Below are 25,677 nucleotides of genomic sequence, written 5' to 3'. Positions count from 1 at the left end.
GCAAGATCACCGTTTACCTTGTTTAAAAGTCCTATGTGGAAGCCAGCAAATTCTTTAACATTCATTTCCGCCAGTCTCAGTGGAGATTCCCCAGTGATTCCTTGCAGCAGTTGTTTAAAATCCCTACTATGTACCAAGGAGAGGCCACTGGAGTGATTTTTCACTTTTATTCCAATTTCTTGTGGAACTTTCTTACCCACTGAACCTATTATCCGTTCCGATTCTATTTTTGTCTAAAATGGAATCACACCATGAGTTAAAGAATCAGAAGGCATTGCAGATTTCCAGTACAAAACACACAGTACATTAACAGAATAAAACTATAAATTTAGCTCCCAACTACTCAACAAACAGGAGAACTACCTACCCAGGGATATATTGGATTACATTGATTAGATCTCAAGCAGAAAGAAATCCTAATGTGCTAGCATATGGAAAAAATATTTAGCCAGTGTATCTAAATTTATATGCCAGTAGGAGGTCTGTGAATATCCCTGACTTTGCTGCAAGTCTGTGACTCTTCTGTGTCCCTAAAGAATCATCTTTAAAGGGAAAGCAAAAAAAATAATGCAAGGTGGGATGCCTTAGGTTACTATAAAGTTGCATCTAAAACAACAGTATTATTCAGATACAGTAACATAATTGCAGATTTTGGTTTTGAAACAACCTACAAACTAAGGTTTGCACTATGTTTGCAATAAAGGAGAAAAGTCGTAAAAGAAATTTGCTTCATCAGTAAGTTTCTAAAAGCACACTACTTCTCCAATTAGCACAGATTTCTTATTATAGCTCCAGTTAACTTTACTGTATTTAACTGTATTCAAAGTAAGATTTTTACCCACTGGCAATACCTCCAAAAAACCCCAACCAACCAAAACCCACAGTGACTGCAACCCACTTCCCCCAGATCTCATCCTCTGCAGAGTTTGCTTCATTATCTGTGGGAAACTGAATTTAAGGACAGCAGGAGCACAGCAGAATTCTGGAATTGCTTGTCCCTGTACAGGAGCTTATAATGCATCCAACACATTTAAACTATTTCATGCGCTGAGAATGTCTGTGAAAACCACAGTAGCCATCTCAAGCCATTCCAACTCCATATTGCAGACAACTAATATGAATTTGCATATCATTAAGTTACTGAAATACCACAGGAAGTTTTCTGTCTAAGAGATGCTCAGTCACTCAGAGGCTCTTAGAATGTATTTTGTGCATTCTTTAAGGAGGAGGATTTTTTCATTGTAATTTTAAAGGCTTCACTGCTTCCCCACTGACTTCTAGATATTAAACTACTGTTGTAAGAACCATTCATGCTAAGGGGGCATAGCTTTAAGACAGTTACACCTGAAATAGCATTCTTGACAAAGAGAAAAAGATACGTAAGACCATTTCCCACCAGGTCACGCTTAACACATGGATTGGATTTGACCTGAAGGGAACAGGAAGCTCAGATATAAAGCTTGAGCTGTGATTTTATTCCCCGTGGACAAGAACATACTTTTTTTGGAACATACACATTGTCAAGGCGCACATGCAAATAAACATGAGACTGAGAGCAAGCCTCTGACTTCAGCTGCGAAGAACAACGGCAAGAGCAGTCATAAATCCAATTAGTGATAATCGTTGGAGTTTAAAGGTCTAGCAGATACTTAAAATATAGCTGAAGAGGTCTCCTTCACGCTCCCCTCCACCACTTACAGAAGGCACAATCACTGGCTACAGAACCACTCTGGATTCACCCATATTGGCGGTGAAAATGCTCACCAATCTTCAATTATAATATATGCTGTACACCCGTATGAACTCCCACAGGGATTAACTGCTTTATAATGAGATTACCACAAACTAAATAATCAACGCACTTCTAATTGCAAAGGTTTTATCAATACTACCTGTTGGCTGAGTTTTTTAAGGTAAGAGATAACACTGTAACTAAGTCCACAATCTAAATTATCTGATATCAGATTTGGAGCTCCCATCATCCTTAGGGCTTTCTTTAATGGCTATAAGGAAAACAAAATACACAATAGTAAGAGAATAAGTCTTTAAAAAAAAAATTTATAAGATCAATTACAGGAAGCTAAGGCACATGGATTAGTGCTCTAGCTTTTCCACTTTTGGCCACTAAAATTCAAGTCTATTCAGATAACATGTGACATGAGTTTGGTAGTCTAACTAGCTCGCGATGGACATTATGCCACATTACCAAGACACCACACAGTGTGGTGCCACTGGCAATTTCCACTCAAAGGCTCAGTACCAGAATAGCCGGGATGATGCAAGTCCATATTGAGGTGCATTGTCCAAGCTACATGTAAAGGTGACACAGTGCCTCCCCCCACCCTTTATTTGGCCCAGCCAGTTCTCTTAATATCAGCTTCCCAAGTTCTAGCACTTCACCCACATTAATAAACAAACAAATCTGCATTTTCCTTATCAAGTTACAAAAATAATGCCAAATTTGGTTTCTCTAACAATCAGATCAAGGCTTATTTAATATTTAATGAACAGGAAACATATTTAATATCTTCATATAGTTACTCTTACTCAATATTAATAGAATTTATTTCTTAAAAATGTTTGACCTGATCTACATACCTCTGCAAAGCAAAATGTTTACTACCTAAAATGTCATCATAATTATGTAAACAAAATTTACTAGGAAGAGGTATGATGCACAGGACTCTGGTCACACCAGCCATTATACCCAGGAGGATGAAATGAGAAAAGGAACATACCAGTAAGTAGTAAGGTGGCATTGTTTTTAAGTAGTTGTCAAAAGCCTGTCGCCACTTCAGATTTGGCTTAAGTTTGTGAACCTTAAACAAGTCATCTGCAACAAGGAAAACAACAAAAGAAAATTTCATTTATATAGTCCCAGACCATTAGCATTATGCAAAATTCAACGTGCCAGGTTTCCCTCCCTTTTTTTCCTCCCTCCACCCATCTCCCATCGGGGCTTCCCCACAAAAAACTGTTCTTAACCTTAGGTTTGAAGGATTGCGAATCCCCAGTCCTAGCTGCAGTAGACAATCCAGAACAAGTCCCCATTATAGACAAACTTACAAGGTACACCAGACTTAATACTGCACAGAACTACTAGCAGCATGGAAGATTCAACAGATCCACCTGTTAAGTATTTCACCTCCCTTGCCTCTCTCTCACATCATCAGGGACTCCCTGTATCTGATTAAACCAAAAAACATTGATTTGGTTCAATTTCCATTTTCAGCCCAGCCTTCTTTTGTTCAACCTGCGTGATGAATTCTGGTCTCCAGTAAAAAATATTCTTGGGCATTAATGGGAAACAAAACAAAACAAAAGTATCAGAGCAGGGAATCCTTCTGGTCAGCTTTGCTGGACTCTGCTGACAACAGTAAGCAGCTGCCCCCCAGCAGAAAAGGGTTGTACCTCCATCCACACTGCCTTGTCTCCTGCCAGAGCAGCAAACTCTCCCACAGATATAGACAAGAGACAGCAATTAGCTATAAAAACTGCTGCCCTTTGAGAGAGGGGCAACCAGACAGATTATTTCCTTTGGATGCTGTTTTAGAAATACCTTGCTCACACTAGCGGTGTGCATATTGCCATTTAGGAATCACTGAGTTGAAGCATGTACCTATTTGCCATGCACGCTATAAATTGTAACAGTGATCTCTAAACATCAAAAATGAGCACAGTATCCTACAATTTATCACTTGAAATTATGAATCATCAGTTGAAATCAAGTTTCTCCTTAGTATGGCTGTAACATGCTGGCAAAGTGAGGCTAATGGAAGGACATGCAGGACTGGAGAAAGGGATGTCCAAAAATTAACTGGGGAGAGCTGCAGGAGACAAGAGATGCACAGAAGAGAGTGTGCGAAAGACAGATGCAGCAAGGAAATTGTTTTCTCCAGATTGAGCTTTCAGGAAGATATATTTGGAGAAGAAAATTTGACTTGCATGGTATTCTGCACAAATCGAACAGATGTTAAGATACGATCTTCCGAGTTCTCACAGTGAAACCACACTTAATTACAGGTATTTTCCAATCTAAATGAATTCTGTATCACATATAAAAACCACACTACAGATGCTACTTGTTCTCCTTCCTGGCCTGAAGGAATTGGGGCGGAGTTTGAAAGGACAAGTTAAAACTCCATTTAAAATCTCAATAAACCACATGCTTGGCACTATTATCCCAAAGAACCTGTGATGATATGATGACATACAACAAATATAAAGTAACATCCATTCTTATCTTATAGGCCTCTTAGCTTTTTCCAGCAAAACGGAAGTATACCCCTCTCCCAAAATTTAAAAAAAACACCCACAAAACAAAACCCAACATTAAAATGTTCAGTATTATAGTATGTCCTAATATTTTAAAGTCTATGAGTTGGTTATGAGTACAGCCTGAACCTTAAACCCCTTATCAACGCCTTTTTACTGTCTCACTTCCTGCACTGTGAAGGTTGTACCCAGTATATGTAATGCCCGCAATTTGACTGCACAGCCACTCTTAAACGGCACATTCATAATGCATATTGGCTCAGCTAGCTATGATCCCTAATCCACAGCATAGCTGTAGTCTGAGACATAAAATGCAAAAACACCTCCCTGATCTTTGCTATCCAAGTAAGAAGTTCTTTAAGCAGAGCTTCAGTGAAGATTTGTCTATTTAAAATGAGAGCCTCCCCACAGCACAAACTCACTGCAGGAACTCCTACCCTCCAAAAGGAAGACAGTCATGGTGGTAAACATAGCCACAAGTTTCAATGGGAACATCGTCAACATCTTACCTGCCTCTATCACAAGAGTTTGAGACATACACTGTCAGCAGATTGCAACGCAGGCACTTGAAATGTACTGGGCTGCACATAATAGTTTACATTCAGCAAACAAACAGTAAGCCAGTTAACTATGTCTTTCATAGATTAAATCCCAAACTTCTGTAGATAAAATCCAAAAGTATTGAAAAAATACTTTCATAAATTAGTTTTAATCTAACCTATTCATTTTCAGACACTACTCTCTACGTAGTCCACTTAATGCTGAATTCTTTTTACTTCTAAATTCAGAGGGAGCTGAAAGCAGTGGATAATTTGGAACATGGTATAAAAAAACACTAGGAAAGGGCCACAAGCTGCAAGAATTCAAGAGATCAGGTAAAACTACAGACAGACCAGTTAATTTAAAACTGTGTTGCAAAGTCTTTATCCACTTCAGATTAATGTACAAAACAACCAAATTGTGACAAACAAGATACCAATACACATCTTTAATACCCAGTACCACATAGGGGGGCTTGATGTACTTTCAAGCTCAGTGAACAGTTAAAAAGAAGAGCATGAGAGCAAGAATGGTCAGCAGGTAATTTTAGTTCAGCTGGAGCCTAATTACAAGAACAGTTCATGTGACAACAGTCTAGTTGTGAGTGATAGCTTCCACTATGTAATCCAAAGTAAAAACTTACACTTTTTTTTTTTTTTTTTAAATCACTACTCACATTAAATTCCATCTGAGCAAGTACACCACCATTCCCTGTTGACTCCTATAATTCTCTGGGCTTTCTAATGCTTCTGCTCTAACAGATATACTCATTTGTTTTAAGCGGTAGAGACTCAAGACTTTATATTCACTAAAAGTAGTATCCTTCCCTGCAAACAATCTAGCCAAAAATAAGGCACTACAATGTAAAATAGCATCCACCATTAAAAAAAGGTATTGTGGCACTCTTTCCATTGATACAAAGTGTTTGGCTCTCCCTCCCAGTGTCATAGCATGCTATGTGCACATTTGTGAGAAAGGCAGCCCTTGGTTTCCAAAATATAAAAAATGATTACTTGCAGGTTCTCTCAAGGAGCCTGTAAAAGCATCAAAGGAAACCGTCCATGTTGCAGTCCTTCATAGGAAGACATTTTCTGAATGCTCATCCTTCTGCATATTTAGACCCACAGAGAAAGGGGATTAACCACCTTCTCATGGTATTTTCATCATGGCCATTTCACTATTGCTTCTGCTGACACTCCTAATGAATAATCACTCCTATTGCCCAGCAGTGCCTGCCCTCCCACTAGCACAGCTAAGATCAGGCAAGGAAACATCTTAGGCAAGGCAGAAGCCTTTAGAAATACACCTCATCTTTGCTAAGCTCTCTCTCTAACCCTTTGTTTGACTTCTACTTTATGAACTTGGCCGTATAATAGTCTTAAATAGAACAATATCTGAAGCACAACAGCTTTGCTAGTATCAGTTAAAGGCAACAATCCTTCAAGAGGAAATGTCTATAATCTGTGGGCCAAACATACTCAGCAAAGTATGTCAGCATCTGTCTCTGCAAAGTTCTGTCTTCAGAAGTCTGCCTCCACCTGAACAAAAAAGAAGACAAGAACTGCACCCTACTGCCTCGGTTCTCAGACCAAACCACCACCCCAGGCTAGTCATGATGCCTCTCTAGCCTTTCCTATGAGAGCAAAAAGGAGCTGCTCAGCTGCAGCAGCACGTCCCACATAGTCTGTCTTACCTCTGTAAAAGAACTAGAGACCAGAATTTTTGTCAGACAACCAATTTACCATAGTGCATAGGTCATGTTAACATATGGACTATGTTACACATACACACATATACAGTGTGGCTTCACTGTTCTATGAATTTTCATTAATTGGCTCCTTTCCTTACAAAGCTTCAGATTCTAAAAGCAGATCCATTAAGTTACAAACTAGGAGAGGCTACAGCATTCCCAAACCCACTCTTGCAGAAACTGAGATGTAAAATCACCAGATCTATAGGCTGTGGTGGTACAATTTACCTCTTTCAGTCACAGACCACTACAACTTGTTTCAGTTTGCTCAAGTATTGTCTGCAAGCTTCCTCATGCATGCCTATCTTAACCTGTCTTTTAGGGCTGTCTCTTACATTATTTTCCAAAAACAGAATTAAAACTTCCCCAGCTCAAGAACACAGGAGGAAAACAAAAATGCAAGCAAAAAAAAATATCTTAAGCATCTTGCCATCTGTTTATAAGGTTGATCACACATAAGCCACTTGATACGACAGTACAAGTAATACAGTTGTAAAGTGGTTTTGGCTTTGTCTGAAAGAGTCACTAGAAGGAATTGAGAGATATTATCCACAGTACAATCCCAAGGTAAGTCCCAGGCCTCTAACACAATATTCTACCAGTAGGGCAGCAGCCACTAGAACCGCACTTATGCGGCAATACAGGTAGTAGTGGCTGAATAGAGCAGACTTCTGCGCTTGGAAGTTCTCACATCCTTTTTAACCAGGGTGAGAGTAATGAAAGATTGCGTTTACACATACAAATCAGTCCTCTGCTGAACGATCAGTATCCACTATTGGTATGTATTAAGACAGACACAGGGGGAGGGTTTAAACAACCCCTACCTACCTACCCAGACAAACACATAGTCAGTATTTTTTAAAACATCTACAAATAATTTAACAGGTATGCTGCTTATCACCTTGGTAGTCTGTACTACTAAGGAGAAAGGGGTCAGCTCTGCTTTTGCGTTTTACGTATATTCCATGGAACTTAATTTCACCATGCCTTAGAGACCAAGGATAAACAAAGCCCTGGAACAAGATCTGAACCTAATAGTTTGTGTATGCGTTTGTGTTAACAATATGGAATACACAGTATTTGCATTCTAGAGAAAACATCTGCTTTACAACTCAGGCAACATGGAAGCTTTGCATTTTCCTTTAAACAACCTTCAGAAATTTAAGATGTGGAACACCAGGTGATTAAACTGCAGAATAGCACTACACATACTGAAAAAATGCCTTTCTTGAAAGAGTAGGAAAAGCTTTATACCCCTGCAAAAAAGGCAGGGGAAAGACAAGAGCTGCCAGGGAAGACACAGAACTGCAAATGTCAACATCGATGGCTTTTCAGCTAGTGGAGATGCTACAGTAATTCAGTAGCTACAAACTTGCAGAAACTCTAATTTAGTCTAGAAATATCCTACTTGCACACTTTGGGACAATTACTAGGCTACATGGATGACTATATAAGACACACTCAAATTATCAGCAAGCACAAATTTCTTTTTTTGGTTATGACCATGATTACAAAAAAGCATTCCTGAACTCAGTTGTGGGTTTTTTTCTAGAAATGAATGAAAAAAATCCTGTGTAAGACAGTTAAGAGTCAACATTAATTCTCTTGATCTCCACTGTTACTCTGTATCACTAAACACACCCACAAAAAACAGAACAAAAAAAGCCTTACAGCATCTGTAACTAAAAGGGTTAGCAGCACCCAGTACACTCTCCTCTCTGCCATTACCTTTATGCCAGAACCCTAATAGCCATAGTTATTATGGCAGTTATTCACACAGTACCTTTTCATACCGTCTTTCCTGTAGAAGGTAATTTCATTGTGGGAGTGAAAAAAAAACCACACTGGTCCTTTGGGGAGGGAAGAAATGTAGACTGTTTCACTGCTCAATTCCTTCTTACTGTTCTAAACTGCATCAGGGAATTCCCTCTTCCCAACACCCATGACACAAACACTGCATCTGATCTTCCAGTAAAAAATTAGCTGCTACAAGAGCAACTGCAAAACCTGGATATACCACACCCTAAATGAGGGAAAAGAATGGAGGTTGAAGCTTACTCCAGGTTAAGGAAGAGGCTACGTGTCTAGGAGGTGAACAGCATCAAACATGCACTGGAAGCAGGTAGCTCTCCTCCTCTGCTGGAGAGAAAAAAAGGGAGAGGGGGTATGAAAATCCTCTCCTCCCAAATTATGTTAAAGAGTTTGCAACATTCTCTACTCTCTGATCTCCATTATTTTATAATGTCTCAAACTAAGGCAGAACACCAACCATTATTGTTTTTCTTTTACTCTGAAGTAGCTGCATTGGCAGTCCAATGTAAATTTATTACCCACCTAACAACGGAAGTAAAACGGGATAGTTGTAAGGCATCACAAAGAGGTTTACACAGGTTAAAGTAGTGCTTGCTTTTAAATACCCGAACGGATGGCCAAGTTCGCTGTATTTTCCACTGCTACTCACAAATACCTGACAAAGAATAAGAGATATTCACTGTATTAGAAGAATATGAAGAATATTAAGCATGGGGCATTTAAAAATTAAAATCAATCTGAATCTAATTGCATTAAGACAGCAAATTATAAAGAGCAGCCAAGTTCAAGGTTGCACACATCAGGTTGAGCATGCACATACATTGCTCAGTCACAAAACTGAGACATGCAACATTTAGTGTACCCCGAGACAATGTGGAAATGCTCTGCACAGTAGAATCTTTAGTGCTTTACTGACACTACTTTGAAGTGATGCTCTGAAAAGAAACTTTTTAAGCACAGAAATTAAGCATAACAAACATTCAAGAATGTCTTTTAATTGCGCCAAGCACCAACATTCTTAACATTGGCTTTTTTTTTTTTTTGGAGTATATATATATGGGGTATTAACCTTGAAAAGCAATACATGCAAACAACTATTTCAATAGGATAAAGATGGTACATATTCTTATTGGGACAGTTAAAATAACCCACATCAAACCAAAAATGGGTTTCCCCCTAAAAAAAAGTAAGCCTTGCAGTAAAAAGGAAGTGGTTTTCCTCTTTTTTTTTCAGGGCATAAGGAACAGGGTTTGTTACGTGGTTTCTATGACAATGAGCCTATTTCTCAAGTTTGTAAGGGTCTGATACGTAGCTGGGAGAAGAAAAGCAGTTTTTGAAAAACAGCAGAGTCATTAAAATGACTTAGGCAAATAATGTACCTATAAATGCTTAAAGGACATTTTTAGAACTAGTTTATTAAAACAAAGTTAATTTTTTTTTCTGAATATGCATGTTAAATATTACAACTTAACTGAAAATATATCAGGGAAACAGAAACATGAAAGAGACACCTCCAAACACATCTTTGCATCATATTAACCACACTCCTGGTGTACATATTAAGCCATTCTTTACAGGAACACCATTCAGAAGGGAATTACAATCCTTATTTTGTAGGACACAAAAACAAGTCACCTATCCAAAAATCACAAAAGGAGCATGTGACAAAGGATTTCAGCAATAGAACTTTGACCTCTTCAAGGCCAATCTAGTCAACAAGATCAACAGCTTCCATTCAATTCCCATTAGCAGTTTCAACCATCTAGTGGAAATTATTTGCAACTGTTGATTAGGTAACATGATGGAAACTAGTGCTAGGTTTTCCCTGTAAGCAAATGGAAGCCTACAGAGAATTTCGATTTAGCCAAAAATGGAACTTGCAGGACACATTTCTTAGCAAAATGAGATGGACCTAGAAACAGAGTTAAATGAGATTACAAAGCCTGTAGAGGGAACACTCATTCTGATTCCTGATAATTCTATTAGAAAGGAGGTAACTGAAACCTTGACATGTTTCTTCTCATCAAATGCAGAGTCTGCAACCAGACCCCAATTCCTCAGGCTTACAAAGACTAAAGTACCCTAGGATACCCATTGCATTTCTAGAATTAAAGGGCAAATACCTGCCAGCAGGTATGGGGAGACTTTCGTTCCAAGATGTACTGTGTTAAGGGTGAAGGCTCAAGCTCATACTTGTCAAAAGGAAGCTTGTCTATTACCATTGGCTCACAATCAACACAGGAGAACCTCACAACAGGGTGAGCTGTGCGCGGAGGCTAAAAGGAAGGGGGAAAAGCACATCAATTGTCTGGTATTTGTGATTAAAAAAATCTCTTAAAAAGATATACAAGTGGATATTTTAGCATCCTATAGGCTTAAACTCTCAGTTTCCACAATTTCCTTTAACAGAGAAAAAAGATACATGTTCCCACAACAGAATACAGATTAACCAAAGATTTCTCTAACTTAGAAAAAAAGAAAAAAGCACCATACACTGATACACACATTCTTCCCACCAAGAGAAAAGCATGCTTAATATTCAGCTATTTGTCTTGATATTTAAAAACCTCCATGTCAATCAACCTATAACAGCACAGATAGGTTTAAAGAAAACTTCAACTCTGCTTCCCAGCTTGATGTTCACAGAATTCCAGATGTGAAACTGCACTCTATTCACAAAGGATATCTCAAGATATTCCCCACAAGTCTCATTTTTCTTCCTTTTGAACAGGGGAGAGGGGGCAGAAATGGACAGACAGTACCTTGAGCACTTGCAAAGTACAGAAACAACATGCCTAACAAAAACTAGATGTTTAGAGTAAGGCATGCCAAATGTATGATTATTTCAGTAAGAAAAGGAGAAATGAATGCTGTCTTCTCCTCATTTTCTGAATGGGGTAGCTCTTCTGTTTCAGTTTTAATTCTTCCTGCTAGTGAAAGAGTCCATACATGAAGTAAAACTAAGCAGAGAAAGCATGGTTGATCATCTATCAAAAACAAATACTCCTTTTTCCATATAAATACATTTTATAAAGCTTTGATTAAAATTTAATAGGCTCACAACGATTTGTGGTATGTGAAGTAATTTACAGTTAAATTTTATAATCTTTCAAAAGCCGTTTAAACCATCGAGATGCAAAAACCATCACAGCATACAGTATCTACACTAGATGATACCATTCTGCGTTAAAAACAGTTTTAACTACCCTTTTTTAAAGCTAAGTCAGATCATATTAGTAAACAGAGGAAGTAAACCACTACTGTAGTATTCATTTTCAGTCTTTTTAATTAGGTGTAGAATCCTTTTTTCAGTTCTTATTTTACTTACCAGGGTTGGTGAATTCTGATCAGGCCAAAAAGATTCTGGGATTGGCCAATGCCCAACAGGAACACCCGTTTTAGGGTTAGGCCGTACATAAATGAGTTTATGACAACTATGCCACGGTTGAGAAGCAAATGAATTGATGGGTCTGGATGAATCAACAAGTCCATCTAAAATTTGAACAAAGCAAAATAACAACAAAAAAGAAAATAAAGCGCTACATACATGCATTTGCCTCCCAGCAAAATTTCTGTATTAGCAACCAATAAGGAGTTTCATTACAATTGTTCCAAAGACATACAGATCTTTACATCAGTGGGTGAAAAAAACCTATACCTTAAAATGTACAACAGCATCATCTGAGAAACAATGATAACATTTGCCCACATCTACTCTTCTGCTCCTGTGGCATCGCCACGAGATAATTAGTGCAACAAGGCATACTCACATATTATGGAAAATGCTATTTGCTTAAGCTTAGTACTTTGACATAGATCTGATAGGCAACAGCAAGCCTACAGTTTTTAGTTCTGCTGCATCTGTAAAGACTGATAATGTGCATCTATGATCTTTCTACATAGGATGCAAAGCTCACTGACTGATGCTGCCATTAGTGGAAACTGAAAGTGGAGAAAAGTTAGATGCATCTTGCAGGTGCAGCTTGTGTAATATTTTTTAATTAATAACAATTCACAGATCACTTAAACCCCACTGTCTACTGGAAAGACCAGTGTTCTCTCTGCCAGTCCACTGCAATATACCAGAGCAGACTCTTTGCACTGAGGACAAAGAATTTTGTAGCAGTACAGAATTTCACCATTAGTTTTCAAAGATTGCTCTTCAAAAGCAAGCAGCACAGCATAGATCACCCATTTAAAGAATCTTCTTCATTTTAAAAAGATTTGACATTACGAATTTTCCTTGCTTTAGATAGCTGGCCAATAATACTATGGAAAACACCTTTCAGTTACACATCAATTTGGTTTCTCTGCATTACGTACACAATGATTTTCATAGCTTTGGTAGATCCTATCATATTTCTCTCTAGTTTAGGACTTTCTCAATTCCCATAAAGATGGAAAGTCTCAATATTTTTATACATTCATATCCACAGTGCATCACGATTTAAATGTGACAGAAGTTTAAAAAACCCCAAAAACCCAACAAATTTCACCAGTCATTCTGCCACATAGGAGAGCATTTGGGCCAACAGGCAGACAGGAATTTGCTGAGGTGCTGTCCTGCACAGCATTATAGGAAAGCCTTCCAATAAAATGACATTTAAATAAGCAAAAGGAGAAAAAAAAAATATATACAGCAAGGAAAAGGCAATTCAAAAATGAAAGCAGGAATAAAACTGGCTATGCTAGGATGCTCAGGGGATCCCGAAAGCTATTATGTTTCTGACATTCCAGGAACATCCTCATTTCCTAAATATGAACTGGTCAGCTTGCTCTCCTTCCTTTCAGCCATGAATTTCTGCAAATCTGAAAAACTGCTCCACATTAGGAGTGCACTTTCTTCTTCCCTGTTACGCACTTTAGAGCTAGCAAAATAACTCCTTGTTCTTTGCACAGTTTTTCAGTTGCAGCTAAGAACATTCAACTGAAACTTACTGTGTTGTGATTAATAGCAGAATGAAAACATACCGAAAATTAAGCATTGAGATTAGTTTAGAGATGTTTAAGTGTTTAAATACACTAGTCCTGGATTTAATTATTTTAAAACCAAGTTTTGACAACACTAATTCAAGCTTTACTACTTCCTGCAAACATTGACTTCCCTCAGCCCCCCAAAAAAGAGGTGAAAAAAGATTGACAGGAGAGCTAGCAAGCAGGTCAATCATCCATACAAATACATGAAAACATATAGCACCATTTAACTTATCAAGGATCAAACACTTGTAAAAATATAACAAAGCCAAGACTAAACATAAGCAAACATAAAACCACTCAAAAGCTATGAACAGCACATACATTATGATTTGGGGTATTTAAAGAGATACCAGAGCTCTATCACTGAAGCACAGAAGCTTTATAGCTGAATCGCTTTTTTAGAATGTATTAGGCATCCGATCCATCCTGTACACCACAGTGAAAAGCTGGTAGGAAGGACACTGAAGACGCTTAAGGACATTTGCATGCACACAAAACGTTTCTTCTTGAACATTAGGGGAAAAAACCAAAACAGTTACTATACCTTCTCCAATAGGAGCTGGATCTGGTCCTGACTTTTCAAAGTTAATAACAACTCCACTTTGGACTTTTTGAACTAGAGATTCTAAACACTGATTCAACATTCTTTGTGTCCGAACGCAGTAAGAACGACCTATGCAAGAGATAAATTACACAGGGAAAATATGAAAGCGAGTTTTGAGTAATTTTAGTTAAGGAAGATGTTTTATTATATAAGTCACACTGCCAAAGCTTTCAGTTTTACCCAAAATAATAACAGTAACAAACTTTGTACAAGTTTATGTAAAAGGCAAAGTACTTCTCAAATGCAATACAACTGAGGGGGGAAAAAAACACCAAAAAACCCCAAAAACAAAAACCCCACAAACAAACAAAAAACCCATCACCAAACACAAAACATCCTGCTGAGCTTTTACTCATTAGTAAAAGAGGCCATTAAGGCTAAATCAGGCTGGTCCCCAAGTTTACAGAAGTCCCTTAAGAACACCGATTTCACCAAGTCTATGTAATCTATCTGCTTTTGTCTACCCAAACCTTACCAACTTCTATACACACCCGAACTTCCCCCTCCCACGCAACATTTTTTCAAGCACCAATTAAAAAAAAATTTTATCAACATCTCAAGGAACAGACTCCAGAATTAATTCTTTTAAGATTAAATTTAGCTTATTAGCCCTGCAGCACAATTAACATTTCAATAATACCTGTCCCACTCAATTCATCATTTAAATAACAAATCTTATGACTGAGCAAAGCCAGCCTCTGGCAGGACAATCTCAGAAATTTTCCAATCCCTCCTACTGGTGCATTAAGAAAATTCTCTCGCATCTAGATGATCTGAAATAGGAATATGGTTTTATTTCAAAGTCCTCCTGTGCTACTGGAAACCAAGCTTAAAAAACACCACACAGATTCACATGGACACCGAGTAATTCAGATGGAGAAAACAGCAAGAGGTGAAGTTGAATCAAAGGAAAAGAAATACTTTAAGGCAAAATACCAAATGTGAACCAAAGCAAAGTAACATCCAGTTACCTCCTGTAACTTCACACATCTGTGTGATAGCAGATTCATCAGTAGGCACACTCCCAAGCTGCTCTGGTTCAGCAGATGCAGCTCCTGGCAAACGCAGCACTAGAGCAAACAGCCTTTGATCCCAACGAAATGGTTCTTTGGTTAGTTCACTTCCAGGCAAAGGAGAATTCAAAGGAAGATGAAGCTAGTAAAGAAAGATTTAAGAATATTTCAAGTACTTGACAAACCAATACTCAAATTTATTCATTACTCTATAAAGGACACCATTCTCTCCTATCCACTATTTTATCTGAAGTTATAGTCTGGAATCCCATGTGAACTATGAATTTAGCGGTTGGGCAATGACAGCATAACTAGTTTCTGTTCTCTATTTTAAAGAAAAGGTTGATGAAACAGAATTACTATTAGCAGGAAAATACAATTAATATTAATCTCAACATAGTACCAACTTGCAAGATCATAACTTGAAAGAATTTAATGCAAGTTTACCTCCTCTTGAACTCCAGACGTATTTGTCAGTTTGTTTCCATCTGTGATGGTAATCAAAATAGATGGCTCCAAAAAGAATGGATTCCTTCCCTAGAGACAAAAGCACAGGAATGCTAAGAGAAACCTTAACACTCAGTTACAGGCTTATATTTTTGTCATTACAAAATAAACAGTAAGATGAGCAATCTTTCAAAATAATCCTGTCATTTTCTTTCAATACATGTGGAGCCATAAAGAACTATGCAAGATGTGCTACTCTGTACACCCACACACACCCCCTAAACATTTTTAGAATTACTAGTCTTTTTCCTCTAGTAATAGTACAAAACCCCTCTTAGCCCACAAAAAGCAGTATATAAATGGGTAATAATACAGGGAACTCACAATTTCATGACAACAGTGAAAAACTCTTCAAATGTGAGAGAGAGGAAGTCAGGACATTAACTACAGGTAACAAAACTGCAAAGCATATTCACTACTATCCAGTGTACATACTCCCACACACAGCAATTGTGCGTCTACAGTTAGGGTCACTTATACTACTGCTTGCTTTGTAGCTCAAAAAGGAAAAAAGTGCTAGTGTATTCCAGGGTATGTTCAGCAGATGTAATAAGAAAGAAAAAAGTTCACTCTGTATTAAAACTTGGGGGACACAGGTATCCAACATTTTTAAAGAGTAGTAAAATGGAAAACCAAACTCGAACCACCAAAATCCCTTGCCCACTATAATTTCGAAAAACACAGAAAAATAAAGAAGGCAGAAGACTATAAAAAGATTTGTTACCTGTCCATAGTTGTCTATTCCAGACACTAATCTGTTGAGATTTAACAAGTCAAATGATGACCTGAGTGCCTGACCAAGGGTTGTTAGTCCTGAAGCCTGAAGATTTTTCAGTTCATTCATAAATGTTGCATGGTTTTCCTTCCATCCAGCCTATTACGTAAAACAAAAAAAGCTTATTAGTTATTTAGCAACAAACTGCAATCAACTGCAAGTTGTTGTTTATCTCCCTTCCCACCAAAAATTAATTATATTCCTGATTAATGGATACGCTGCATCATTTACGTGCTATACACACCTAATTCACGTATGCACAACTTGATGTGAAACAAACAGTTAACACTACAATGGGACACTCACAAAACACAAGCACTGTCAAGCATTTGAAAAAATTTGCAAATACCCAGCTCTTACCATGAGAACTGCTGTAGAGGTGATGGAATTAACAGAAGTATTTGGATTTAGCATGTGAATATTTTATTAGAAGAAACTGTCAAATTTGGAAATCAGAAATGCAGCTGCCAAAGTAATAGCGATGGTAAAACAAAGATACAAGCAGCATAATGTTGCTGCTTCTTCTGTCATACACCCATCCCCCTTTTATCCATAAATCGAGGCTGCAAGGAAAGAAAGGATGCATATGCAACGTGTACTAATGCAGGAGTTAAAAAAAAAAATCTAACAGTGACAGTTAAAAAGAAAAAAGATAAAGAACTAGTAGTAACAGTGACTGCCATCTCTGCTCCCTAGTCCTCCCCCTTCCACAACATCCCCAAGCAGGAAGCATGCAAGCGTATTTAAAAAAAATCATAATCAGCTATTTTTAATACATTGCATGACTCTCACTCAACTTTTCCGTTTTTCTTGTACTTCCTCCACACACCTCCCAGGCTCATTTTATGCCTTTTAATGCACTATCAAGCACCCTCTGTCACTTCTGCATTACAAACCCCCTGCCTTTCTCCTACCTTGGTATTTCAACTGCCAGCCTTCCAACTACACTATTCTGTCCTTACTTCCCAGCACAAAACTTTCTATGGAGTAGTTGCAAGCACCCCATGTAACACAGAACCAAATCATTGTTTAGAGTGTCTCAGTATCACAGCTTGAAATTTTGGAAGTCATGAAAAAAGTTGTTATTGCTGACAAAGCTTGCAGAACATTCAAAGGAACAGCAAAAAGTGATGAGGATGAATCAGTCCTACCTAGCACTCTGAATCCTATGGTAAGCAGGGCTACACGCATCAGCTGCAATTCACATACCCTTCTCTTAAAAAGTGGTACGCTGCTGAGTTTGTAAGCTATTTTAGCAAACACTAGCTCGCAGGGAATCAGTGCAGGATTTAAACTGCCTCAACTAAAACAAGCAAAGCTTGAAAACCCCAGATATTCACACAATTATCAGCCTTGCTATCGCATCTTACTCTCCAAACCATTCCTACAGTAAGCAAGCAGTTATTCATCCAGGCTCACTACCATCTGGCACCGGAGACATTCCCATGCTCCACAAGGAATCCTAGTTACGCAGACACGGAGAGAATCATTTCAGACAGTCTGACTTTTGCTGGGACAACCTCTGAGCAGGTCCTCTCCTCCCCGGTGCACGGGGCTCAGCAACAGTTACCTGCTGACTACTCCATGCTGTACAAGAACCTGAAAGGACAGGATTTTCCTGTACTTTTTAAACAGATATATCCCACTGCCAATCTCTAGTACACACTGTTGGCTGTGTAGATGGCCATAGGACTGACAAGTTTAGAGCCATAAACAAATTCAAGAATGGAGCAGAAAGGAAAGACATGAGATGATCAATGTCTCTGCTCAGACCTAAGCTAGGAGGACTGAGAAGGGCTCCTTTTCAGAATCAGAAGTTATCATAACGAGATTCAACAAAAAACAGGTTTTGGTCAAGTTTAGCTCCCTGAACCAGTTCTTCAAGCTTTAGAGTAGTGCAAGGGAGAGAGAGAGAAAATTCTGCAGTGGGGCAAAGAAAGAACAGACTTCCAGCAGGACTGGCCCAGTTTTGTCATCAAACTGCACCTGAACTGTACTCAACAGAACAGTGTAGTTGAATCAGCTGGGTAATTCTCAATAAAACACTATCAACATCCCCTCACCACAGCTTCACAAAATACAGCATCTCACCAGCTGAGCCACAGCAAGTCCCCACATGTGCTCTCAGCCCAAAGCAAGAATAAAGTAAGGGGTCATTGGTTTGGAGTAAAAGTCACTTAGTCAATGAGTAAAAGAACACCAAATCCCAACAAGTTTGCCTTAAAACAATTTAAAAAGAACAATTACAAAAATCTTTTTGTATGCATCCTATGAATCCTTAGATGTAGGCGAAACTGCTTCGTTTTGTCTGGTAAAAACATCTATCAGATTAGTCCAGCTTCTTGAGAGAATAGCCAGGCTGTAGTTCAAAAAGTGTTTTCCAGCAAAGACTGCTGTTTGAGTTACTTTGTTGCAAAAGCACATGGCAGGGAATAAAACATTTACAAAGGAAACACTATTCCTCGCCTACAACTCTTGATCTGAATTCTAAGGAAATTAGGAGTATTTGTTTGTAAAATTAGCAGACTCTCCAAATATCAGTGGAGATTGTTATTTTCCTTTTCTGAAAACATTTGCTTGGCTTCCAGCTCCTACTGTGTTTGATCTAGCTGCAGTGTGGTCAACTGCCTGCAAAATATGCTGCCATTTTTCCCATGCGTAACCGAGTAAACTGAAGGTACAAGGAGCAGCTGATCACCACTGGTTTGCCTTCAAAGAAAATAATTTTTCATCTTACAGCCTCTCACAGGATCTTTAAAGATAAAGCTGAGGAGAACTGTACCTTTCAAATAAACAGAGTAGTACTGAAGAATTTTTCATTAAGTGAACAAGGGCAGTGAATGCAAGATTTCCTAATTCCATACCCAGTTTTAAATAAAGGTCTGATCAGTTAGTGTACTACATTCTCTAGCTTAAACAAGCTTTTTTGAATCAAAACCACCAAAATCAATGACAACAAGGCCTACTTCTGCAAAATGTTTTTTCCAGAAAGTCTCTAGCCCATGTATATAATTACACGTGTATTTCAGGGACAGAAACTAAAGCCCCAAGAATTCTATATATTCTCCCCTCCATATATACAGTAGGATCATTCTTAGGGCAAAATAGAGTCAAGTACGTAATACAGAGCATATGCATAATGAGTTCAACAAAGCACTTTAAAGTGATTAAATAATAATCCTTCCTAAATTCAAAACACTGCCACTAATGCTGCTTAGAAAAAAGTGCTGCTTTTATGTAGTACTACTTCCATTTGCCAGCAGAAACACTAATGACCAAAAAAACCCCCCACCAACCAATAAACCAACCAAACCTCCACAACCTTAGAGGACTGAACACAAACATATTCTACAAAAACTATGTATCGTCTGCAAGTCCATAATTATGAAGTCAGAACTAATCATTAATTATTTTAGTTGTTTATGAACCAACTCTAACATCGTAATTTCTCATCATCTTCAATATTATATTCCTACTTAATAAATTTTATGCCCAGAATTTATTAATAGCAATCTCAGCAGCTTTTGTCTTGTCACTATGTTACTAGCTTCTCCTTTGACCATTTATATGAACAAATAATTTTAGCCTGTATACACATACCAAAAGACTTTCAAAGATAGCAGAGAAAAAAACAAGTACTATAAGCAAAAATCTCATCCTGCCTGCTTATGCCAAGAACAGGCAAAAATGCAGTGTCATTTAGCCTTCTGTGTTGACAACTGCAAGCTCTGGATACCATCCTACAAAACCCTGAGATTTGGAAGCAGCATACCACCTTCCAGCTCCTGGCTTTAGCCTTTGCAAGCAAATAATACTGAAAAAATTAACGTACTTTAAAAGTAACATTTTTTTCTCATGACTTAGCTTTCAGACAAATCCATGCCCTGCTCTATTTCACGATACAGCTACAGAAGCATTTAAGCTGCTTCAAGAAGCAGGTAGGGTCAAAATTGCTGTTTTCAGCAGTAGATAGGCCCAGATTATATAGATTTCAGACAAATGTTGAGGTGAACAACCTAGTGAAGAGAATGTTTTATTTACCACAACCAGAACCAGAACTAACTGAACATCAGAAGGAATAGAGTTGAGCAGCAAAAGGAAATCTCATTCAGATCAGTAGCTTAAAAAGACCTTCAAGACATCAGAGAAACAACAGAAGCAGATTTTAGTTGCAAGAGGCAGGAAAGAACATCTTATAAAATGCTTGGGGGGCAGGGGAAGCCACCACCTTTATCACACAAAAGAAAGCAATATCAAAGTACAAGTAAAACATTACCAAGTTTTGAATACATGTAACACATAAGCATTGTAATCTCACCTACACTATCTTAAATGTCATATTTATTGGTTTTATTGTAGTGTGGTTGGTTGGTTTTGGCTTTTAGGGTTTTTCTGCTGTTGTTTGGGGGGTGTGGGGGTGTGGTGGTGGTGTTTAATTTAAGGACAACACAACATTTTTGGCCAGCATGGTTGTTTCCAGGTATTTCTTAGCACGGTTTGGTCAGCCTCCAGGGGCAGACCCAGAGGTTGGGCATTAGAGCAAAAGAATTCCAGGCCCAAAGCAGCCTCTCCTGATTTCACCAGCTCCATGAAATCCAGGGAGCTGATGCTTTTGAGGCTGCAAGTCTTCATCTTTAGCGTTTCTACAGGCAATGCCAAGACAGAACTGCAGAGTTTATTGTTCACTGGATTGCTTTCAGATCTGATTCAAAAATTATAACATTTCTAAAAATAATCTTCCAAGTAAAGACAATTTGCAATCTAGCATGCCAATCACAACAGTCTGTGTTACAGTAAGTACTCAATATTTATTTAAACATACAGATTTTTAGAGTACTGCTAATGTTCCTCTACAAAGAATTGTATTTTAGATATTACAACTTGTTTAAAGTATTTAAGTTTCTCAATAATTCAAGCTATTATTAAATGCGCCCATCTTCAGAAAACCTAGACTAGGTCAGGATAACATGCCTGTGGCATACTAGGTTGTCAGTGACATCCATTTGGAAAAAAATAAGAAAAAAATCCAGCTATTGAAATCTGAAACCACTCCTGCTATGGAATTTGCAAGTCCTGTGTGAAGACAGTGAAATCAGCAGAGCATTTCGCCTTCCAAATCATCAGAATGGTTAATTTTTAAGTTACCTTTCTGTTCACTTGTAACTGTACAAGTGATCACCATTCAAACCTGTTCACGTCTATGTTGTGTATCAAGCAAATGTTTCTTTTCTAGGGAACTGAAGTATTCTTTTGGACCCCCTATAGTGCCAGAGGCTGCTTCTCCAACACCAAAATACCTTCACCTCTTTGTAATCTCCTGAACACAGCCCCAGCATTGCTCAGTGGGTTCTGCAGCAGGGAATACCCTCCTACGTAACCCAGAGCTTCCCTGCCACAGCTTCAGCAACTTTGGAACTGGAATTCTGGCAAACACAAAGACTATCTTGGTCATCCCGGTTTTGCTATGGCAAAACTTAGCGAAGGGGGAGAGGAGGAGAGGTCCTGGTACCATGTGTCTCCCTGCCCCATGGAGGACAGGGTTATGCTGCTTGTTGGTACAAAACAATCAATGCCCATGCTACCCCCATGGTTTTTATTTGATGTTCGAAGATTTACTAGTTAGAAATAATGCGCAGCAGAAGAAAGGTACTGACTATGCTATAAACATTGTGTCTTATTTAACATGTAAAAGTCCTAAAATAAGTCAACATCACACAACCTACACCACCTACTAATTTCATCCTCACAAATGTTTGTCTACACTGTGCTAATGGGGCAGAAGGAACAGCTCTAAGAGACACAGACATTGACTCTCCTCCAAATAATTATGAATGCCATTTTTGAGGCAACAGAGCTCTCGGGTTCTATCTATACCTTGGCTGCAGAATAACTCTTCTCTCATTTCAGTACCTGTGCTCTCTAGTTACTTTTATGCAACATACCAGTCCTGTCACTGCACAGTATCAAACAGCCCTTAGTAAAGAAACTCACAAGATCAATTATTTTTTGTTCTTGGCACAGGACACGGCATCACAACACCCACCTCTTAGATATGAGATTAGCATACCTCCAGCACAGAAAGATACTGGCACACAGGCCTGAAATCAGCTTATCATCAGGGTAGTGCTGAACACAATGAACTAGCCTGGATCCAAGCTGTACTGTCCTGGATTTGGAAGACTAGTGAGTGCTGGTGGAGGTACACCAGCAGACCTTACTGGTCTGATGCAAAGCTTGTGGGAAGAGGAGGAAGGTTTGATGGCACCAAGCCAGCTGTGTGTAATTGCTATTGCTGTGTTAGGCTCTCCAGCACAAAGTGATTTCTATTACTAGTTTTATTCCCCACTCTTCCAGTATCCCCTTGCCTTAGATACAGGTTTGGAACGCAGACAGCTGCCACCCCTATCCTTTGCTGTAGCAAAATAACGTTCTAGGGCAAGGATGGATGAAAAGACAAATATATCTTGGTTAGCAAGCCAAGGGAGCCTATCTGTAGCTTTTCACATGGAAATCTGGTTTTGCAAAGCAAAACAGGGAACAGAGTTTCGGGGTAAAACTTGGATATGACCCTACTGCAGGCAGAAGAGAAACAAGCCCTGGTCAGTCACTCAAGCAGGTACACGCTGCTGTTTACTATGAGACCAGCCTAACAAAAACCCCACCTTTTCAGTTCTTATTTGAGGAGTATTTTAACAGATAGTAAATTCACAGATTTAAACTACTTCCTCAATAAGCCCACAGAGCATTAAGTACAGTGAAGAGTCTACAAAAGCATCCATCACTTGGTCATCCTTACATTATTACAGCTAGTGAGCAACAGGTTAGAATTTTAATAGTAAGTGAATTCATTCCTTCCTGTCAAGTTATTTATTTCTGCTGGTTTTGAAGGACACTCAAACTGAAACCTAGTGGTCAAGTGCTTATGTTTTTGGGGTTTTTTTTAAAAAAAAAAAAAACACAACACACTTGCTCAAGTCCCCCAGTCAAATAAAAATAGTCACAGGAGTTTAATATAGGTAAAACATCTCCAAGAGAACAGAGAAGCATAAACTGCTTTAGCACCTCTTTAGAAAAAATACATGTTAAAAAAAAAGCCACTGGAGTAGACAATTCCTTTAATCTCCCACAGCTGAGACATTTTGACACCAGATTTTTAACAGAAAGCTGTCACTTTACTTGTCCTCTACCTCCATCCATTTCCAGGCACCACAATTCTTCCCTTTTCTCCAGCTCTAGGACAGACTATGTACCTTGATAACAGAGTCTCTCCTCTCCTCAGCCAAATTATTTTTTCCTACACAACTGGAAACAGCTTTAGTGCAAGGAAGAACATGTCATGCACTGGCTACCTTTAGGCCAGCAAGCAGTGCAGCACAAACAAGGCAGTTGTTTCTAAGGAGATGACAGCCACACTACTGCATTTCAGGGGTTTTACTTCAGAATAGCTGTCCTGTACACTCATCACTCAGTGGCTGGGGTGCATCTTCCAGTTTTATTTCATCCAAAAGCAATGCAGTTCTTACACTCTAAGGCAGGTCTGCAATGTGACCTGAGGTGCACAGAAGATCCGCTTAATTGCACATTTCTAAGCTGAACTCTCCTGTAGGTGCACCAATCGAAGACTAATTCATTTATAAAATAGACTGGACCAGCTTGTTTTCTAAAGCATATAGATCAGTGAATGTGAACAAGATCAGAACTGCATTCTAGTGCAATATGTAACTGTTATTGACAGGCAGTCAATTAAATAGAAAAAGTGTTTCTCCACATCTCAAAAAAGTTTTATTTTTTTTTAAATCACACACCTTAGGAAACAAGCTCAGTCAAACTACACCATGTGGTTCACTGTCCTTTTAAGATGACTTCAACATTAAACAAGATATGGAAATGCTTTTCCATCAAGAAGAATTCAAGATGTTTATGTAAGAACAACTCATATTAATCTTTAAGCACAGTATCCATGGCAAACACTAGTAGAGAGGCTCTTAAGCTCCAGTTACAAAACGCGTACTGGGGCCTTCTGTTAACGTCGGCATTTATAGAGAAGCAGTACCTTCACCTGTAAGAAACGTCAAACAGAGATGCTCAAAGCTGAAGCTATGCTTGGAATCAAGTGATAATAATAATCAATGCCAAGCAAAAAAAAAAGCCTACACTACCTTTTTATTTATTACCTGCTGCTCCTGCTTTAATCTGTCTCTAGATTTAGCTTTTTGGTCAACAATATTTCATGTGTTCTGACAGCTACGCTCACCACACTTTTTGCTGCACAAGGATGAAAGGACTACACATGAAGAAAGGAAAGTATAAATACCAAAGAGATCATGGTACCACTCTGTTTCAAAAAGCATTCTTATTTAAATAAAAGAACATTATCCAGTTAAAAAAAGCAGTATTTCTGAGAAACACTCGACAAGCTAGGATATTTCAGTACCGAGTTGAACCAGAACAAGCTACGTTTTACACAATAGCTTAATGGAGAGTGAACACAGATGTAATCATACAATTTGCAGCTCTAGCACAGTAAGCAAAATGAGAGGCTACGTGCTTCTGTTCAGCAGCGCAGCAGTCATTTTAGAAATACCATTATAGGTGCACCTAAAACAAACACTGTACAGGGGGCAACAGTTTAAAAATGGAAGTTTCAATCAAAAATTTGCATTTATCCATAGCACCCATTGCTCTTCCAGACTATCACACATGCTTTCAATGCCAGTCAGCCCCCAGCTCTGTCCTCCTGGCCCCTTCCTACTCCCAAGCATAGTTGGAAAAGTCACAAGGAATAAAGGCAACAGCTAAGTGGCTACAGAGTGTGTGCTATCAGCACAAGGGCACATTTTTGGGAATCAAGTGGAAAAGAATTAATTACTGATGATCCTCTAGCTTTACAGCCCAGAGCTAAGACAACACAGCATGATCCACACTCATTTTGAAAATTGTCACATTCCTCCCCACTCCTTCCAAAAGCACATCATAGGACTAGCACAGCACCCCAGAGTGCTACATGTATTGCAAGATTACTTTGAATCTCAAGAAGGTAACACCTCTAGAGGGGTCACCTAATCAACCGATTTCCTCAATTCACATTTGAAATGCTATCCAAGGCACTGCTGGGGAAAAAAAAAAGAAGACAGACTTTAGATCACAATTAAATTCATATACTCACTGAAGGAACACAAATTGAGAAACCTCAACTAACTAGCCTAGCAAATAGCATCAACTTCACCTTCAAGTCCGATACAGCAAAAAATACATTGGTGGAGTCGGTAGCATTGTCACGGTCAGTTTTTTATTTTAGATGACAGCAAGTCACAGCTTTCCTCCAGAGTCATGCGATTCAAAAGCAACTATCTCAGCTGCAGCTCTTTTGATTAACTGGAGGTACTCACCGCCTCGCTCTATCTCGCGGCACCCTGCACACTTC

At 38.6% G+C, this 25,677-nt stretch overlaps 1 protein-coding gene across 6 annotated transcripts in view; it reads right to left on the bottom strand.

Moving 5' to 3' along the window:
* The window catches only part of LOC126050047 (integrator complex subunit 6-like), a 42,494-nt gene that overhangs the window by 6,465 nt on the left and 10,352 nt on the right, over window positions 1–25,677 (bottom strand). For 3 of the 6 annotated variants that reach the window (XR_007509377.1, XR_007509378.1, XM_049827369.1), the window contains exons 3-12: window positions 16,203–16,352; window positions 15,419–15,508; window positions 14,930–15,113; window positions 13,899–14,027; window positions 11,706–11,869; window positions 10,501–10,653; window positions 8,900–9,032; window positions 2,739–2,833; window positions 1,893–2,003; window positions 18–233 (exon numbers count right to left, since the gene is read on the bottom strand). Coding sequence is in view for 4 of the 6 variants with exons in the window: in XM_049827369.1 (XP_049683326.1) it covers window positions 18–233; window positions 1,893–2,003; window positions 2,739–2,833; window positions 8,900–9,032; window positions 10,501–10,653; window positions 11,706–11,869; window positions 13,899–14,027; window positions 14,930–15,113; window positions 15,419–15,508; window positions 16,203–16,352 (1,425 nt within the window). In the remaining 2 variants the exon portion in view is untranslated. Of the gene's footprint in view, window positions 1–17; window positions 234–1,892; window positions 2,004–2,738; window positions 2,834–8,623; window positions 8,705–8,899; window positions 9,033–10,500; window positions 10,654–11,705; window positions 11,870–13,898; window positions 14,028–14,929; window positions 15,114–15,418; window positions 15,509–16,202; window positions 16,353–25,677 lie in introns of those variants that run through there. The other 3 variants (XM_049827370.1, XM_049827371.1, XM_049827372.1) reach the window with 3 other exon arrangements.

This window comes from Accipiter gentilis, chromosome 24 (assembly GCF_929443795.1).
Source record: "Accipiter gentilis chromosome 24, bAccGen1.1, whole genome shotgun sequence".
Classification (NCBI taxonomy): Eukaryota; Metazoa; Chordata; class Aves; order Accipitriformes; family Accipitridae; genus Astur; species Astur gentilis.
The sequence above is the reverse complement of the archived record's forward strand: the minus strand, read 5'-3'. Positions and strand labels throughout refer to the sequence as shown.